General features: G+C 48.5%; 1 protein-coding gene across 2 annotated transcripts in view; it reads left to right on the forward strand.

Moving 5' to 3' along the window:
• Positions 1-20,686, forward strand: part of NEK4 (NIMA related kinase 4) — a 278,829-nt gene that overhangs the window by 174,482 nt on the left and 83,661 nt on the right. For both annotated transcript variants that reach the window (XM_069206063.1, XM_069206064.1), the window contains one exon: positions 4,706-4,797. In XM_069206063.1, the coding sequence (XP_069062164.1) occupies positions 4,706-4,797 (92 nt within the window). The remainder of the gene's footprint in view (positions 1-4,705; positions 4,798-20,686) is intronic.

The following is a 20,686-nucleotide window of genomic DNA, read 5'->3' on the forward strand; positions in this document are numbered from 1 at the left end:
GAAGTGCGGCCTCAACCTTCGTGGAATCGTTGCTCAATCCAGGGGCACGGTTGTCACGCTGCACAGCCATGATTAGGTACAGTCCACTGGGCACTCAGGAGATGGTCAGACAACCATCATGGACTTGCCCATGCTTTTCATAGAGAAGGCCAACTCCTTTTGGGAATGCTTCAAACAAAGCACAGTAACTGCACCGCCGCTGTGCTTAGCCGCCCTGCGAGGCAGTTGCATCAACAGTATATAATCCAGGTTAATCCCAGGCACAAACCTCATAGCTGCCCCAGTACTTCTGTTAGTTCCAGATACCTCAACAGATGCAATGCTCATTTTAGGGCCCATTCTTGACCTTCGCTTAGTGAACCTGTTGATTCGGCCAATCCTCTCTGCCCACAGGCGATGTCTGATATTCCCTCTGGAAGTCAGTACCAGGGTTGTGCAATTCAGGCTGATACCCGCACCAGGCATCTCTAGAGAGGTGCTAGTGGTGGCTTCACTGCAACAGTCATGTGTCCATGTATTTCTATACTTGTGTGACTGGCTGGTGAAAATTGAGACTTCTTTAGTTCACTCTCCTCCACAACTCGGACTTTGTCAACAGGCAGAAGTCTCATCTCACCCCATTTGAGGCTAGCCCTTATAGGAGTGGTACTGGGTGCGAACGGTATGACTGCTTTTCTTACTTCTGAGAGGACTGCGGTTATTCTGGAGATGATTCTGAAATTTCTGTGTCCGGGTTTTATGCCTCTTCTTTACGTCTTACATCTGCTTGGTGTTCTAGCCTCAGGCATTCTTTTGGTGCCACTCGGTGCATGACGAAAGCAGGTCCATCTGGTATGCTCTGGTGGATGGCTCAGCCCCCCAACATTCTGTTGGGGTGCCCCCCACCCCTCAGAAGACACAGACTATAGTTGTCACAAATGCTTCCTCGCTAGGTTGGATGCCTCTGCCTCCAAATTGTGTGGCAATTTGATATTGAAAATGTTAATTTCTGAATGCAAGTTTATTGAAACTGATACAGGCCTGGCCATTTCACTGTCAGGGCAATACGTGAAAAAAAACAGTTTTCAATACAATCACTAAAACGCAAAATAAAATTACAATTTTAAAAAATGTGGTATTTTTTTCGTAGATAAATTTGTTCATGTCACTGCTGTTTTTGTGTGTTTGTTTTAGTGTGGCCTGTTTTTGTCAGCATTTTTTGTGCATATGTTCACTTTTCTGATAAAATTCCAAACTAAGGGAGGCATCTGAGCAAAAGATTGTTGGGCTATTTGGTGGGGTGCTGAGCAGTTGGTGGTGCCTGCTGGGCCGCTCCACTGCAGCACAGACTTCTTGAGGTACCGCGGGTGAATCCTTGTGTGAAGAGAGATCCACCAGGAGGAGAAGAATTGGAATGGGAAGATTTTTGCTTTTTGAACGGTACCTCTCCCAGTGTGATTGGTGCTTGAAGACCAGCTGTGCCTCCAAGTTCCAAACACAATGATGGGAGAAGGACCCGAATGGCCCCTTGAACTTTCATTTTTAAGAACGGTGACGTCAGTGTTTTTGGGCACTGATAGTATTCACAAAAAAGCTGCTGTGCAAGATGTCCCTCACCAACCAGAGATAGAGACTGTGCTCAAGTAGCGGATGGATTGCTTAACCTTCATGGGAGGAAGCGGTGGTCGCTTCCTACGCATTACTAGCTAGTGCAGAGGACACGAACATCACGTCCTCAGAGCGTGCGGATAGTTCCTGTGGGCCACGGGCTTAGAGTTTGGGTGTCTGAGCAGTCGAACTGATTGCCAGAGCATGCTGAAAGCAGCACAGGCTGCCTCCACTGCAGAAACCTATTGAAATGGAACAGATTCTGCATTTAGGGCTCAATTTATAACTTTGGCGAGGCACCCACTTAATACTAAGCACTCTTTCTTACATCTGAAGTGCCCGGACTTGAGGTATTCATTCATCTGTGCCCATTCAGCTGTCTTTTTGAAGTCTCTTACAACTCTGTCAGCTCATCTGTTTTTGTGCTTGTGTGGTTAAAGAATTTGAGGCTCGTTTCAGAAAATTCCTACTGTCCCTAAGCATCAGTTTAGGAGCTCGGTACAGTACCAGAGGCTCTTGAAATGCCTGTTAATGCTCATTAACAAATATTCTCTGCAAATGCAGTTGTGGAAAAGAGCCACTGTGTCATCCATTCTGTCCGCCAGGAGGACTTGAGAAATTTAAACCTTGTTCATTCAGTGTCCATATTTTTACATCAAAATGTCTAGAGCCATTCTCACCACAGACCATTTTATATTTTAAAGGTGGCCTTATCATATCATTTGAACCAAAAGAGCCAACTTTCTTCCTCGACCAACCACTCTGGGTGAATGAGCCCAGTGATCTTTAGACATCAGGCTTGGACAGAAGTCACTCAGGAACTTAAACCAGCTCTTTGTTTTATTTGACAACACCCACCAAGGCTCTGCTTGTCTTAGTAGGGCATTGGATTTCAGCGTACATCACTTCCTGCTACAGTGAACCCAGCAGATGTCTCAGAAGCAGTGTTTGCACTCACTCCACGAGAGGCCCAGCAGCTGCGCTCTGCTCGGGAGTGCCAGTTGTGGACATCTGCAGAGCAGCAGCGTAGGCTTCGATGCACTCTTTCACCAAGCATTACTGCCTTGACATATAGACGGGCTCCCAAGTGGTACTAGTGGTATTGTGCAGCCTTTTTAACTAAGCTGAGCCTCATGACCACTTCGTAATGGCGCATGTGGAGCTTGTATTACTTTGGTAATCACTGATCTAGCAAGTGAATCTATGAAAGATCCAGAGATGACCGTGTCAGTTACATGTAATCCCAGTTTGCAGCTTTCTTTCATAGATTCACATGCAGCATGCCCGCCTTCCGGATAAGAGGCCGATACTGCACTTCTGCTTGACCAGCTCCACATATGAAAGGAGTTAGACCTCTGTGTCTGTTCACCTCATTGGCCAGAGTTCAGGTCACATAAAGAGGTGAATAGACTGCATATAGTCTGTGGCTGTTGTCACTGCTTTTGAAGAGAATGGAGAGAATACTGTCTTCACAAACACTGCTAAGGATTCCCCCCCTTGATGACGGGTAATATTAAAACATGTGGATCTAGAAAGATATCAAAGTTGATGAACTGTAGTTACAGGTAACTTGTTGTTTCTTCTGCTCATGCTTCATGTTCCTTTCACTAAAGTAGTGCTGAATTGTCCCATTGTTCCTCCAGTTCTTTCTTTTCTTTTCACCCTTTCTCTTTCTTTTCGAGTTTTGATAATTTGCTTGTTTCTCCATTCACTTCCCGTCTCATGTTCTTTCCACTCTCACCTGTGACTTTGGTTCCTGCTACAACTAAACCTCTTATGCTTCTCCTCTTTGTGTTTTTTATCACATTGGATGAATCTCTATTTTACTTCCCTGCTCATAGTTGTGTCTGAAGTTTGTCTTCTACAGTTCTGTTCCTCCACCTGTGACAGGATGATTTCTCTCTTGGTTTCACGTCATCTCAGTCTCACACAAATGTGATCTCTGTTGCGCTCTCTTACACTTCGCGCTGTCATACTCGCCCTCTCTCTATAGCTGTTTCCGTCATTCTTTTGGCTAATCTCTTTAAACACACCTCTTCTCCTCCGTTCCTAGAAATATTTCAGGATTCCTCTGCCCCATCTCACCTCTGTCAGCACTTTCATTCTTTCCTGCCCGTATTGTTTGTCCTCTTTGTTCACTGCTCTCTCTTCTCGTCTTGGTGCACCTCTCTTCTTTCTTCATGTTTCTCAAGTTCTCAGTCAGATGGCTCCATGGAGGTCCGTCTTCGGTGTGGTGGTTTTTTTTTTGTTGCAAGATGAAGCTCTTGCCTTGTCCGGTGTTTTTCTTGATAAAGCCGCCTTTTGACTCTGTTGGTCATGCTGTCCCTCAACGCTGACCTCTTTGGAAATATGACAGTAATTGTCCAGACTCCTCTGTTCAGTTCATGACGCTGTGCATTGGGCCCTGGGCCCGCCCTCAGATCTTTGAGCCCTTGTGTTACCTTTTAATATGGCCTTACACTCAGTGCTGCTCCAGAAAAGAAATGTACGATATATAGCATCTGTGTGTAGACTGATGATACCTGGGGAGGAAAGGGGGGTTTCACTAACGCGGCCCAGACTTTGCAAAGCCTGCATTGTATAGCTGGATGTTAGTTACTTTCTCCAGTGTGCTGGAGGTGGCCCTGGGTGTAGCGTCTCCACATAAAGGGCATTAGTCCGAGCCCCCGTCACATCTGCTTTCTGATCATTGCTTCATTGCAGTCTTCACTTCATTGTTTTTCTAATTGCTTTACAGAAAATATAGTCTTTACTTTCCCAACTGCTGTTAGTAATTGTTCCTCTACTGTTTGTCACACATCATTATTAAACGTAAAGTATAACTTTCCGTGTTCTCCGTTTAGCCACTATGCCCCTCTGTAGACTGACAACCTAAGTTTAATCCTCCTACGAAAACACTTTTGTTTGCATTGGGAGTTTGACTTGTGGTTATTCTTTATTTACTTAAGTATTTAGCATTTAGACAGAGTACTTTAACAAGGCCATGATCTACAGCAGTAAAGGTACCTTCCACCACCACTGGGGGCCAATCTCGCGTAGGATGGTAACTGGGGTTTCCACAGTGGCCGTCTTGTGTGCTTATCCCTTTCGATGCATTGTTTTATTGTATTTTTAACAGAAAGAAGCCGCTCCAGCCTGCCACCTCTCCGATGAGGAGTTCGGCTCCTCCACAAGTTCCACAGACAAGTCTGAAGGAGATGCCAAGGAAGGGTAAGTGGCAGTGCCCATTGAGAGGCATCACTTGTGGGCTGAAGTTAGGATTGTAATCTGATGTGCTACTTTGTCAAGCACTGTAATGAGAATTTTTAGTACTGATAAAAATAATGTAAACATTATCTGCTTCTAATGCCTTTGTCTCAGATTGTAAAGTGCCAGCACTTTCTTCTCTCAGGTGGCAAGGTGCCAACACTAGTATTTCTTGGGTTCTAAAGTGCCAGCACTTACCTTTTTGTGTTCTGGATTCCCAGTACCTCTCACAAAGTATCGAGCTCTAGTTAAAAGGAGAACTTAGACAGAAAGTAAGTTCTGCATTTTGAGTCTGTGGAAGGCTAAGGTTATAATTTAACACCAGTGCTGCTAATCGGAGAAGAGAAAGTAGTGGAAAGTAATTGTCACTTTACTATTAAAGAGAGATAAATGTGCACACCTTGCAACCAAAGAAAGCCAGGTTCTAAGTAGGTAGGCAAACTTAAATTCTCAAATGATCTTCTGAGACCCAATATGCCAAAACCCACTCACAACAGGTTGGCATTGCTGCCCATGGTGCTGTGCTAAAAATGACATTAAAATGTCTTAAAATAAAACAGAAGCTCAGCAAGAGAACTGTTCCCCCATCACTCCTTGCACCACATTCATTTTGTCACATTTTTAGCCTAATCTAGATGCAAAATGTCTCGAACGATCTCTCACTTCAAACCACAGAAGAGAACATCTGCTCCCATCCGGAGTGCAGGAAAGCTGATCTTCTGGCCATGGCTTGAGGCTTCGTAAGGATGCGTGTAATAGGATACATCAGAGTTTAAATATATTTTGAAATAGAAAATCAAATTAAGCTGCAGGTGTGTAGATTTATAGTGAGGGACGTTGACTTACGTTTAGTGATTCCAAACAGAGGGTCTGAATAATATAATGGTCTGACGTACAAGAAAGGCTGAGTATCTTCAGACTCACCTGTCTGTCTGATGTCTTTCAACTACATTTCATACATGGCTGACAGGTGTTGTAATAGTGGGCCTTGATGAATCGTAATCCATGCTTTACAACAAGAGGCCTGTAGGAATTTGATGAATCATAATCCATGCTTTACAAGAAGAGCCCTGTAGGAATTTGATGAATCGTAATCCATGCTTTACAAGAAGAGGCCTGTATGGTTTTGAAGAATCATAATCCATGCTTTACAATAGGATGCCTGTCCGGATTTGAAGAATCGTAATGCGTGCTTTACAATAGGAGGCCTGTAGAGGTTTGATGAATTGTAATCCATGCTGTAGGTGAGGAGGATGGTAAGGATTTAAAGAATCGTAAATCCATGCTTTAAACAAGAGGCCTGTAGGGTTGATGAATCGTAATCCATGCATCTGATAGAGATTTCTAGCTGCAGATTCCATACCTTTGAATTCCCTGACGTCCTCTTTGAATCCAGAATCTTCTTGCTGACAATACCCTGCGCACGCCGTCGGGTGGCATTGTTCAGATCCGCGTCAGGCTCCGCATGGCTTCGTCAGTGTCGTTGGAGCCGTCTAAGATGTCACGGTCACCTATAAAGGCACCACCCCGGTGTGCGTACATCAGTTCTTTTCCTTCTCTGCCGGTTAAGTGCAGGTCAGGGATCGAGCTACCCTTTGCCTTTTTTGTCAAGCCTTTTTTGACATTTTGTCAGATTTTTTTTTTTTACATCTGTGCGAGGAAGACGGGGTTCAAGCCGTGTGGCGCCGGTCAACCTGCCATGTTCATGACGGACCACCATCAGGTATGTCTCTAGTGCCTTGAGAGGGACTACGAATCGAAGTCGTACTCCAACTGCCGAGCCATGGCCCGAAAGCTTTGAGGATTGCGATCTCTAAAGCTCTTGGCGGCCCGGCAGTCGACTTCATCGGTGCAACTCCTCGGAGATCACGGTCCTGCTCAAGGAGGAAGTCGCGGAACTGCTCCAGGAGCCCCAAGTCCTCTTCGTCCCACTCAAGGTCCTCAGGGCACTCGGGGAAGAGGCACAAGAAGAAGTCGACTTTGCCATGCCCGTCTGCCAACAAGGCATCTTGGGAACGTCAATGTTCCGAGCACGGTTCCGCTGAGCAGTTGCCAGGGCCGACTTAGCGTCTCTCCCACCTTTCCGGGAGCTGGAGCGACATCCTCTCAAATAAAGGAATTTTATAAAGTCATGCGCCTCATTTTTGAGCGGGCTAACCCCATGGGTGGGTCTTCGGACCCCATGGGTGGGTCTTCGGACCCCGTGGTGTCAGCAGGGGCCCTGTAGGAGGCTGGCCTGGCTTGTAGTGGGTACCGAAGGTACTTAAACCTTGTGCCAGGTCCAGTTATCCCTTATTAGTAGAGAAGAGGTGTTTCTAGCAGCTTAGACTGATAGAAGGTAGCTATGGCAAAGCAGATTAGGCTGAACTAGGAGACATGCAAAGCTCCTACTATACCACTTATATCATATGCACAATATCATAAGAAAACACAATACTCAGTTATTAAAATAAAGGTACTTTCTTTTTATGACAATATGCCAAAAGTATCTCAGTGAGTACCCTCAGTAGGAAGGTAAGTAATATACACAAGTTATATGTACACAAACCAAAATTAGGTAAGTAAGAGCAAGAAAAGTAATGCAAACCATATACTCCAAAAGTGGAATGCGAACCACGAATGGACCCCAGACCTATGTGACCTTGTAGAGGGTCGCTGGGACTGTAAGAAAACAGTGAGGGTTACAAAAATACCCCACCCCAAGACCCTGAAAAGTAGGAGTAAAGCACAGCTACTACCCCCAGAGAGCACAGAAGTCGTGATAGGGGGATTCTGCACGAAGAACAAACACCAGCAGTGCACTGACAACGGATTTCTGGACCTGAGTACCTGTAAGACAAGGGGACCAAGTGCAATAGTCGTGACTGTGTCCGGGGGGGGCAGGAGCCCAGGAAACCCCAGATGAAGGTGCAAGGAAGCTGCCACCGGTTGGAAGAAGCTTGGAGTTCTGCAAGAAAGAAAAGGACTAGGAACTTCTCCTTTGGAAGACAAGTGTCCCACGTCGCGTTGAAGCTTGCAGAGGTGTTCCTACGCAGAAAGACCGCAAACAAGCCTTGCTAACTGCAAGGGTCGCTGTAGAGGTTTTTGGGTGCTGCTGAGGACCAGGATGTCGCCTTTTGGAGGAGGATACAGAGGGGGTGCTCAGCAACTCAGAGAGCCCTCACAGAAGCAGGCAGCACCCGCAGAAGTACTCCAGCAGGCACTTGGAAGAAGAGTGAACCGGAATCCACGCTAAGTTACAAAAGGGAGTCCCACGACGCTGGAGGACAACTCAGAAGGTTGTGCACTGCAGGACGGAGTGCTGGGGACCCAGGATTGGCTGTGCACGAAGGAAATCCTGGAAGAGTGCAGAGGAGCCGGAGCAGCTGCAAATCATGCGGTACACAGCTTTGCAGTCTAGCGTGGGGAGGCAAGGACTTACCTCCACCAAACTTGGACTGAAGAGTCACTGGACTGTGGGAGTCACTTGGACATAGTTGCTGTGTTCCAGGGACCATGCTCGTCGGGATGAGAGGGGACCCAGAGGACCAGTGATGCAGTCTTTTGGTGCCTGCGTTAGCAGGGGGAAGATTCCGTCGACGCATGGGAGATTGCTTCAGAGCTTCTGGTGCAGGGTGAAGGCAGGCTGCCCCCGGAGCATGCACCACCTGGAAACAGTCGAGAAAGCCGGAAGGATTAGGCGCTACAATGTTGCTGGTGATCGTCTTGCTACTTTGTTGCGGTTTTGCAGGCGTCCTGGAGCAGTCAGCGGTCGATCCTTGGTAGAAGGTGAAGAGGGAGATGCAGAGGAACTCTGGTGAGCTCTTGTATTCGTTATCTGAAGAATTCCCCAAAGCAGAGACCCTAAATAGCCAGAAAAGGAGGTTTGGCTACCAAGGAAGGAGGATTGGCTACCAAGAGAGGTAAGAGCCTATCAGAAGGAGCCTCTGACGTCACCTGCTGGCACTGGCCACTCAGAGCAGTCCAGTGTGCCAGCAGCACCTCTGTTTCCAAGATGGCAGAGGTCTGGGACACACTGGAGGAGCTCTGGGCACCACCCCTGGGAGGTGCAGGTCAGGGGAGTGGTCACTCCCCTTTCCTTTGTCCAGTTTCGCGCCAGAGTAGGGCTGGGGGATCCCTGAACCGGTGTAGACTGGCTTATGCAGAGATGGGCACCATCTGTGCCCATCAAAGCATTTCCAGAGGCTGGGGGAGGCTACTCCTCCCCAGCCCTTCACACCTATTTCCAAAGGGAGAGAGTGTCACACCCTCTCTGAGGAAACTTTGTTCTGCCTTCCTGGGCCAGGGCTGCCTGGACCCCAGGAAGGCAGAATCCTGTCTGAGGGGTTGGCAGCAACAGCAGCAGCTGCAGTGGAGACCCCGGAAAGGCAGTTTGGCAGTACCCAGGTTCTGTGCTAGAGACCCGGGGGATCATGGAATTGTACCCCCAATACCAGAATGGTATTGGTATGACAATTCCATGATCTTAGACATGTTACATGGCCATGTTTGGAGTTACCATTGTGACGCTATACATAGGTAGTGACCTATGTATAGTGCACGCGTGTAATGCTGTCCCCGCACTCACAAAGTCCGGGGAATTTGCCCTGAACAATGTGGGGGCACCTTGGCTAGTGCCAGGGTGCCCACACACTAAGTAACTTGGCGCCCAACCTTCACTAAGTGAAGGTTAGACATATAGGTGACTTATAAGTTACTTATGTGCAGTGGTAAATGGCTTTGAAATAACGTGAACGTTATTTCACTCAGGCTGCAGTGGCTGGCCTGTGTAAGAATTGTCAGAGCTCCCTATGGGTGGCAAAAGAAATGCTGCAGCCCATAGGGATCTCCTGGAACCCCAATACCCTGGGTACCTCAGTACCATATACAAGGGAATTATATGGGTTTACCATAATTGGTAAATTTAGTCACTAGCCTGTTAGTGACAAATTTGGGAAGCAGAGAGAGCATAACCACTGAGGTTCTGGTTAGCAGAGCCTCAGTGAGACAGTTAGGCACCACACAGGGAACACATATAGGCCACAAACGTATGAGCACTGGGGTCCTGGCTAGCAGGATCCCAGTGACACATAACAAACACACTTACAACATAGGGTTTTCACTATGAGCACTGGGCTCTGGCTAGGAGGATTCCAGTGAGACAGTGAAAACACCCTGACATGTACTCACAAACAGTCCAAAAGTGGGGGTAACAAGGCTAGAAAGAGGCTACCCTTCTACAGGCCCCATTGGGTTCGGCGCAAGAGGCTTCGGCCTCGGTACCAGTGGGGGCTCCAGGATCCGATACTGGATCTAGACCGGCGCCGGTTTCTCACAGCCTGCCTCCTCTGGCGCCAGGCTCAACGACGACGCTCCCTCCACCACCAGCACCCACTGGTGGCGGAAGCCCCATCCTCATTCCTGATGATCCAGAGCCGGAACAACGTTGTACAACGCAGATTCCGACTTCAACAGCGCCGGTTAGGCCCAGATCAGTGCCTGAGGCTTATTATGAACAGCCACGCACAGGTGAGGAGCGGGAGTGGTCTGAGGAACCTTTAGAGTATGGTCTGGTCTGGAGCATCAGGACTGATATGAGAAAGTAGGAGAAGCCAGTGGACTGGATACTCCTCCAGATGCTGGTGTACTCTCACCTCCTACTGTGGCTATGGAGGAGACAACGTATGCTATGGTGGTGCGTAGGGCAGCTGAGGTCTTGGACCTAGACTTGCATACGGTGCCAGTCAGGACTAATCTCCCGACAGAGGTGCTTCATCCGGTGGTTGCTATATCAGAGCCGATGTTACCCTTCAATGAAGCCTTTACAGATGTCCTACTGGGGACGTGGTCCAAACCAGCACAGGGGCTCCTGTGAATAGGACAATTGGCCGCCGCCATCGACCAGCTCCAAATGACCCTAGTTTCCTCACCCAACACCCCACCCCGGAGAGCTTGGTGGTCCAAGCCTCCACTTCCCCTGGTGCCTTCCCTTCCGCTCCCTCAGATAGGGAATTCAAGAGGCTGGACCAACTTGGGAAGAAGAGGTTTTCTTCCTCCGGCCTGGCATTGAGGTCAGTAAACACCTCTTGCCTGTTGGGCCGTTTTTCCCATACTTTAAGAGATACAGTGGCACAGGTGGTGCCCCAGGTCCCGGAGGGCGTACGGGCCACTCTCAGCCAAGCTGTCAAGGATGGGAAAAATGCAGCCAAGTTCACCATTCGGTGTGGCTTGGACACAACCGATTCGCTGGGCAGGGTGATTTCTTCGATAGTGGCCCTTCGATGCCACGCTTGGCTGCGTACCACTGGCTTTTTGGGGGCTGTCCATGCTAATTTGATGGACATGCCTTTTGATGGCTCACGCCTTTTTGGTGAGAGGGCAGACTCTGCGCTTGAGCTGTTTAAGAACTCTCAACCACGGCCAAATCCTTGGGCCTCTCAGCACCTGGTTGCCAGCAGTCTGCCTATCGTCCCTTTCGAGGCTTCGGGAGGAGCGCAGTACCACGCCAACCACAGGTTAGCCACCTTCCTCTGGCCTCACTGCATCCAGTGTGAGGACAAGGTCATGGTACCTTCAGACCCAGAGGGTCCAACCAGAGGTCGTCCACCACCCAGCCTCCCTCTTCCGCAACGCCCAAGCCCTCCTAGTATGGTTCTGCAAGACCATGTCCGTCCAGTTGAAGGGAGGATTCAATTTCATCTTCCTAACTGGCGGTCCATAACATCGGACAAATGGGTCTTGCAGATCATACAGAAGGGCTATTCCCTCCCCTTCTAGTCTTTCTCTCCCTCTATCCCTCCAGTGAAAGAACGACTGATGGAGGATCATTTAATCTTGCTCCATGAGGAAGTTACGGCTCTCTTGGCCAAGGGAGCCATAGAAAGGGTCCCGATGTCAGAAGTAGGCAGTGGGTGTTAGTCCCGCTACTTTCTGATTCCAAAAAGAAAAGAGGGTCTTCGCCCTATCTTGGATTTAAGGGACGTCAATCTCTTCCTCAAAAGGGAGAAATTCAAGAAGCCTACTCTTGCTCAGGTCTTGTCTGCCCTAGACCAGGGAGGCTGGATGGTAGCGTTGGACTTTCAGGATGCGTATTTTCACATCCCCATCCCGCCCGCCCACAGGCATTACTTGCGGTTCAAGGTGGGCCAAGAGCACTTTCAGTTTACCGTGCTCCCCTTCGGTCTCAACAGTGCCCCTCAGGTGTTCACCAAGGTGATGGGGGGTGGTGGCAGCTCATTTGCACAGGGTAGGGATTTCAGTCTTCCCCTACCTCGACGACTTGCTGTTAAAGGCTCCTACGCCCCAGGCTCTCGTCGCCTACCTTCAGACTACTGCGGCCCTCCTGCATTCGCTGGGGTTCACTATAAACGTGTCGAAGTCACATCTGACTCCCTCTCAGAAGCTCCCTTCCATCGGAGCTGTCCTGGACAGTGCAGTTTCAGGTTTTTCCTCACGAACAGCGTGTCCAGGATATTCAGGTTATGATACCAATGTTTTGGCCTCTATCATGGATTTCGGTGAGACCGACTCTGAGGCGGTTGGGACTCATGGCTTCCTGCATCCTGTTATTCAAGCATGCCAGATGGCATATGAGGGCTCTGCAGTGGGACCTGAAGTTCTAGTGGGCACAGCATCAAGGAAATCTTACTAACACAGTTCAGATTTCTGAGGGAACTGCACAAGACCTGCAGTGGTGGTTAGTGAACTGCTAGTGGGTCAAAAGCAGACTCCTCTCCCTTCCCCAACCAGATCTCACAGTAGTGGCAGATGCGTCACTTCTGGGATGGGATGGCCACCTGGGAGAGGCAGAGATCAGGGGCCTCTGGTCTCTGAAGAAATCCGGGCTCCATATCAACTTACTGGAGCTCCGGGCAATGCGGCTAGCATTGAAAGCATTTTTTCCTGTTGTGAAAGGGAAGATAGTGCAGGTGTTCACAGACAACACTACCGCGATGTGGTACTGCAACAAGCAGGGTGGTGTGAGATCGTGGACACTTTGTCAAGAGGCTCTGCGTCTCTGGTTATGGGTGGAACAGCAGGACGTAACCCTGGTGTTTCAACAACTCGTAGGTTCTCTGAATGCCAGGGCAAACTAACTCAGCCATCGATGCTTAGTGGATCACAAGTGGTATCTCCATCCGGAGGTGGCGCAAGGAGTCTTTCAGCAGTGGGGAGAGCCTTGGTTAGACCTGTTCACCTCCGCAGAGAACGCGCAATGTCGGCAGTATTGCGCATTGGAGTTTCAAAGGCAGCAGTCACTTGGCGACGCTTTTCGTTGCAAGTGGAATTTAGGCCTCCTATACGCTTTTCCACCCATACCACTTTTGCCCAGAGTTCTCAAGAACGACCGGGCCCAAGTAATCCTAGTGGCTCCGGAGTGGGCACGGAGAGTCTGGTATCCTGAGCTACTCAAATTGAGCATCAATCCTCTGATCAGGCTGCCCCTTCGAGAGGATCTCCTGTCGTAGCAGCAGGGGAAGGTTCTCTACCAAAACCTGTCAACTCTGCACCTTCATGTGTGGAGATTGAGCGGTGGCAGTTGGTGGCTTTTGACCTTCCTTCCGAAGTCTGTAAAGTTATTTTGGCAGCCAGGCGTCCCTCCACTAAAACAATATATGCCTGCCATTGGAAGCGCTTTGTATATTATTGTACCGAAAGGTCTATTGACCCTCTTTCTGCTTCTCTTGCTGATATTCTTTTCTTCATTCTGTCTCTAGCCCAGAAGGGTTCGGCTTTTGGGACTCTCAAGGGCTGTCCTTCTGCTTTATTGGCATTCCTTCGGCTGCCTGATCAGCCTTCTCTTTTCAAATCTCCCATTGTGCATAGATTCCTCAAAGGGCTTGTACATATGTTTCCCCCACGCCCTTTATTATGCCTCAATGGGACTTAAGTCTTGTCCTCACATTTCTCATGTGTGCTCCCTTCGAGCCCTTGCACAACTGTCCCCTCCGGCTGCTCACCATCAAGACAGCCTTCTCAGTGGCAATAACATCTGCCAGGAGGGTGAGTGAGATGCAAGTCCTGTCATCAAAGGCCACCGTAACTCATTAACCATCCATACAAGGTGGTTCTCAGAACTCGTGCCTCTGTCCTCCCCAAGGTGGTGACCCCATTTCATCTGGGTCAGAACATCACCCTGCCCACCTTCTTTGCTCCACCGCATCCCTCTAAGGACGAGGAGAGACTCCACCGACTGGACCCAAAAAGAGCATTGTCGTTCTACCTTGACTGCACAAAAGAGTTCGGGGTGGATGAGCAACTCTTTGTGGGGTACGTTGGAGCAAAGAAGGGTCGGGCAGTGCAGAAGCTAACCATTTCGCGCTGGTTCGTTCTATGCATTAAGATATATGCTATGCATTGGCCACAAAGCAGCCTCCTGAGGGCTTGCGGGCTCATTCTACCAGGGGCAAAGCTGCTGCCACTGCGCTAGCTCGAAGCATACCAGTCCTGGAGATCAGTCGGGCAGCAACATAGGCATCTTTGCACACGTTTGCAAAACATTACTGCCTGGACAGTCAGGTATGAAGAGACGGCCACTTTCCCCATTCAGTCCTTCAGGTCTTTTTTGTGTAAGGAGTAGTATCCACAGCCCACCACCAGGAGGTTATGGCTTGGGTATCTATTCAGAGATAAGAAATCTGCAGCTAGAAGTCTCTATCAGATGAACAAGTTACTTACCTTCGGTAATGCATTATCTGGTAGAGACTCTAGCTGCAGATTATTACACCCGCCCTTGTCTCCCCGCTCTGCGGATATGTCTCGTAGGGTTAGGGCTTACCCTTTTCAGTGCCCTAGTTTTGCACCGACAAATGTTGGTTCTATCTATGACTCTGCGCTTCAGGCATGGAAGTGTTGTGGATAAAAGAACTGATGTATGCACGCTGGGGTGATGCTTTTGTAGGAGACTCTAACGTCATAGACTGCTCTAACGACACTGACGAAGCCACGCAGAGCCGGACGAGACACGTGGATCCGAGCGACGGCACGCGCAGGGTATTGCTCAACAAAAAGATTTCAGATTGGAAGCTGATGCCAGGGAATTCAAAGGTAAAGAATCTGCAGCTAGATAGTCTCTACCAGATAATGCGTTACCGAAGACAAGTAACTTGTTCTTTACAACAAAAGTCCAATAAGGTTTGATGACTCGTAATCCTTGCTTTACAACAAGAGGCCTGTAGGGTTTGATGAATCGTAAATACATGCTTTATAACAAGATGAATCGTAATCCATGCTCTACAAGAAAAGGCCTATAGGTATTTAATTTATCATAAATCCATGCTTTACAACAAGAGGACTGTAGGGTTTGATGAATCGTAATCCATGCTTTACAACAAGAGGCCCGTAGTGTTTTATGACTCGTAATCCATGATTTACAACAAGATGAATCATAATCCATGCTTTACAACAAGAGGCCTATAGGGATTTGATGAATCGTTCATCCATGCTTTACAACAAGAGGCCTGTAGGGATTTGATGAATCGTAATCTATGCTTTACAACAAGATGAATCGAAATTCATGCTTGATAACAAGAGCCCTGTAGGGTTTTGATGACCTGTAATCCATGCTTTACAACAAGAGGCCTGTAGGGATTTGATGAAATGTTAGCCATGCTTTAGGTGAGGAGGCTGGTATGAATTTGATGAATTCTAATCCATGCTTTAAGGGAGGAGGCTTGTAAGGATTTGGCAAAACAGCAATGTTGACCAGCTCCTTAAAATAGTGAGTACAAGCTTTAACGCTTATAAAAAAAAAAAAAAAAAGCACAATTCTTGATTAGAATTGTTAGAAATTGGGCCTCTAGTTGTCAGAGGGATGCACTCTGTCCAAGTAGAGTCCACAATCCTACGCAGGGTAAGTCACAACACAATCAGAATTCTCCTATGCTCACTATAGCTTGGCACAGAGCAGGCAAGCTTAATTTAGAAGGAAATGTGTAAAGTATTTGTGCAATAACTTATACAGTAACATATTGAAAACACCACAAAAGTACCCCACACTAGATTAGGAAAATAGATAATATTTATCTGAATAAAATAAGACCAAAATTTCAATATGCACAAGTCAAGATATCACTTTGTAAAGGTTTAAATGAGTCTCAATCGTTAAGAACACACAGTACCTGGGAATGCGTCAAAAATAACGGCGCACAGGGGGGCTGCAATGGAGGAGATGCAGAGAAAAATAAGGCGCTGCGTCGGATTTTCTGGCACAGCACAGACGATGCTTCGCTTCTTTACATGCTGCACTGTGATGCGTAGAAATTAGAAGCCCAGCTTTGGTTCCACACTGCGATGCAGGGATATTTCGACACCCAGGGAAGATGCATTGAAAATCCTTGATACGCAGGTAAGAGGGATCAGGCGCTACGTCGATCCAGTAGGTGATGCAGCATTTTTTGGGCTGCGAGGCAGGCGATGCATTGATTTCTGCAGGCGTTGCGTAAAGAGTCTGACGCACAGGGATTTTCTTCTCTTTGGTGAACTCTTTGTGGCCCTGAGACTCCAGAACAGAAGGCAAACTCAACCTAAGCCCTTAGAGTGCACTTGTGGGGAAGGCAGAGTCCTACCAGCTGTCAGCAGAACAAAATGAGTCCTTTGGGCAGCCAGGCAGTCCCTCTGATAGAGTCCAGTTGTAGATCCATGAGTGTCTGACTGTGGAGGGTCACAGACCCAGTATATATACCCCATCATGCCTTTGAAGTGGGATAAATTTCAAAGAGTGTTTTTAAAGTGCACAGGGTCCCCTTTCAACACAGTCCTGTCTGCCAGGATCCCTGTGGGGGGTTATCAGTCCTTTGATAAATGCCCACTTTCTAAAAGAGGCGTTTCTAAAATAGTAATATTAAATCCAACTTCACCAGTAAGCAGGATTTTCTATTACCATTCTGGCCATACTAAACGTGACAAGGCTACTCCGTTCAGATCAGAATCTACCCCTTAAAAATATATAAGGGCAGTTTTAATGCTGGCCTATGAGAGGAGCAGGCCTCACATTTTTAAGAAACAAATTTGTGAGTTTTTCACTACCAGGACATGTAAAACACATAAGTACATGCCCTGCCTTTTTCCTAAATAGAACCCTCCCTTTACCTAGATGCTACCACAGGGGTTGCTTATATGTAGAAAAAGGTGACTTTAAGGCTAATACTTTTATACAAAACTTTGATACCATGATCACCGGAATCAGGTGAGTAAATTTCAAATTATAGGTTTTTAGAGTTTTTAAAAGTTGACAGTGCAATTTTTGGGTGCGGTAATTTTATCCTATGGGGGAAAAGCATGCACTGCATTCAGACACTTGACAGCAACTTACAGGACCAATCTCCTGCACGTAAGGAAGTTTTGGGGTAAGGTCCAAGGCCACACCAACAGGTCACCTCAGAGTGCTCTGGTGTGAGATGTGTTACAGCATCAGATGTCCTATTCACTTCAATAGGGAACAGTCCAGTCACAAAATTGCTGAAGGGATGGCCTTGAAGGTCAGTCCAGGGGAACCCACACGGGAGCTCGACCCTTGAGATCCACGGGCACGTGGGACACCTTCGGTCCACTCCTCTTTGGGCTGTAGGGCACAGGTTCAAGGGTATCTTCTGGTGTCGGCTCCAGCACTGGAGTTCCTCACAGTTGCTGAGAGGCCCGCAGAAACAATCTGCACAGGTGGACTAGGGGTCCAGTCCTACCAAGCCAACAAGTGGGCTCAGGTCTCAGGAGGTGGGGAGACGTGGGAACACCCTTGGTCGTCGTCTCCTCTGTTTGGGGCAGACAGGTGCAAAGGTGTCCTGAGACGTTTGGTCTTTGTCTCCTGGTCACTCGCGGTTGCAGGGTGCTGCGCAGAAACAGGCTGCAGACGCCGTCGGGAAGTCCACAGTGGGCGCCCTTAAGGTGGGATTGGGGACCACGCTGACACCGTTGGGCAACTTCAACTTGGGCTTGGCGGCTCTGGTACAGTGGGATGTTGGGTTTCTGGCAGTCCCGGACCTCTCAGTTCCTTCTTCTTTGCAATTTTGAAGCACTGGCAGCTCTCCCAGTTTCTTGGAGGCTGCAGCAGCAGGACAGGTCAGTTGCTCCTCAAGGGTCGGGTGCAGCAGACCGGCCAGCAGGGTTGGCACCAAGTCAGTTGTGTTCCTCGGTTCTCTGGTTCAGCGGGCTTTTTCTCCACTCCTTTTGTGCTCAGAAAAGATCTGAAGTCCTGGTATCAGGGGATCCCCTAAATACTCAATTTAGGGGACGTTAAGGTGAGTAAAGGGTAGTAGCCAATGGGCTACATACCCTTGGGGTCACTACAGCCCTTAGATGACCACTTCCTGTGGGTAGTGGGCATCATCCTGTCCAGAGTATCTGAATTCCACCACACACCAGACGGCTGAATTTCCTACGTCGTGTCCTCTTCATGCTGGTCACCCTAGGGGTGTTCCCGGTCTGGAAGTTTGACACACCTTCATAGCTAATTTTACGCCTGTCCGGGTGCCAGATGGGTGCCGGGAAGTCTGCACCCTCCTCTGTGGAAAGCCAGTTCTTCATACTGGTGGGCTTCGCTGAAGGTCCTTCCCTTGGAATGCAGATTTGTGGGTCATCCTGTTGGGAGAGGTGTGTTAATACCTTGACCAGAGCAGGCTTTGTTGCTGACCTCTCGAGAGCAGAGGCTCTCACCTTAAGGGGGGGGGGGGGGGGGGGGAGTCAGACTCTTGGCTGGTGGCGGCATGCTGGCTAGAACTAGTCACTAGGCAACTGGTAGCTGGTAGGTTTTCAGGGGGCTCCTCTAAGGTGCCCTCTGAATGCATGTATTCATAAATCCATCACTGAAATCAGGGAGGGTGTAAGAAGTTGCCATGTATATACTATCTCAAAGTGAGAGATGGTGTGAACGGGGTCCAAGGGTTCCCCTTAGAGGTTGATAGTGGCAAAATTAGATAATTCGAATGCTCTATTTTGTGGTAGTGTGGTCGAGCATTAGGCTTATCAGAGGGTAGTGTTAAGCATTTGTTGTACACACACAGGCAATACATGAGGAACACACACTCAAAGACTTACTCCAGGCCAATAGTTTTTATATAGAAAAATATATTTTCTTAATTTATTTTACAACCACAAGATTCAAGATTTCAGGTAAATACATAAAATGCAAGGTAATCTACACAGGTAAGTAAGGAAATTTGAATTAGAGCAGTAACATACACAGTATTGTTTAAAATGGCAATAAGCTATTTTAAAAGTGGGCACAGTGCAAAAATCAACAGTTCCTGGGGGAGGCAAGTATTGGTTAGTTTTTCAGGTAAGTAAGACACTTACAAGTTCAGTTTCCTGGGCATAGGCAGCCCACTGTTGGGGGTTCAAGGCAACCCCAAAGTCACTGCACCAGCAACACTAGGCCGGTCATGTGCAGAGGTCAAAGGAGGGCCCAAAACACATAGGCTCCTATGGAGAACAGGGGTGCTCTGGTTCCAGTCTGCCAACAGGTAAGTGCCTGCGTCTTCGGAGGGCAGACCAGGGGGGTTTTGTGGAGCACTGGGGGGGACACAAACAGGCACACAAAACACGCCCTCAGCGACACAGGGACGGCCGGGTGCAGTGTGCTTAGTAGTTGTCGGGTTTTCGATTGAAGTCAATGGAGGGACCTGGGTGTCACCCTAGCGGTGCACTCAGGGCACAGGGGGGCTTCTCGGGCCAGCCACCGACTGGGCTAGGCAAAGGGTTGCCTGATGGTCACTCCTGTACTGGTGTTCGGTACCTTTAGGTCCTGAGGGCTGCGGGTGCAGTGCTTGGTCCAGGCGTTGAGTTCTTTGTTCCAGGCAGTTGCGGTCAGGGGGAGCCTCTGGATCCTCTCTGCATGCAACGTTGTAGGGGTTCAGGGGGGTCGTCTCAGGTCACTCAGAGTTGCAGTCGCCTGAGAGCCCTCTCTGCGGTGTTAGTTCTCTGGAGCTCAAGCCGGGGGCGTCGGGTGCAGTGTGTGAAGTCTCACTGTAGGACGTTGGCTCTGTATATACTATTTTAAAGTAAGAAATAGTGTGCACAGAGTCCAAGGGTTCCCCTTAGAGGTAAGATAGTGGCAAAAAGAGATAATTCTAATGCTCTATTTTGTGGTAGTGTGGTCGAGCAGTAGGCTTATCAGAGGGTAGTGTTAAGCATTTGTTGTACACACACAGGCAATACATGAGGAACACACACTCAAAGACTTACTCCAGGCCAATAGGTTTTTATATAGAAAAATATATTTTCTTAGTTTATTTTAAGAATCACAGGTTCAAGATTTGCAAGTAATACTTAAAATGAAAGGTATTTCACTCAGGTTTTCTAGGAACTTTGAATAATCACAATAGCATGCACAGTTTTGACAAAAATGGCAATAAGCTATTTTAAAAGTGGACACTGCAAAAATCAACAGTTCCTGGGGGAGGTAAGTAAATGTTAAGTTCACAGGTAAGTACAACACTTACAGGGTTCAAAGTTGGGTCCAAGGTAGCCTACCGTTGGGGGTTCAAGGCAACCCCAAAGTTACCACACCAGTGGCTCAGGGCCGGTCAGGTGCAGGGGTGTCAAAGAGGAGCCCAAAACACATAGGCTTCAATGGAAACAGGGGTGCCCCGGTTCCAGTCTGCCAGCAGGTAAGTACCCGCGTCCTCGGAGGGCAGACCAGGGGGGGTTTTGTAGGGCACCGGGGGGACACAAGCAGGCACAGAAAGTACACCCTCAGCGGCACAGGGTCGGTCGGGTGCAGAGTCCAAACAGGCGTTGGGTTTTGTGGTTTTGTGTAGAAAGCAATGGTGAGACCCGGGGGTCTCTTCAACGATGCAGGCAGGCACAGCGGGGGCTCCTTGGGGTAGCCACCACCTGGGCTAGGCAGAGGGTCGCCTGGGGGTCGCACCTGCACTGGAGT

This window comes from Pleurodeles waltl, chromosome 9, assembly GCF_031143425.1.
Source record: "Pleurodeles waltl isolate 20211129_DDA chromosome 9, aPleWal1.hap1.20221129, whole genome shotgun sequence".
Lineage (NCBI taxonomy): Eukaryota > Metazoa > Chordata > Amphibia > Caudata > Salamandridae > Pleurodeles > Pleurodeles waltl.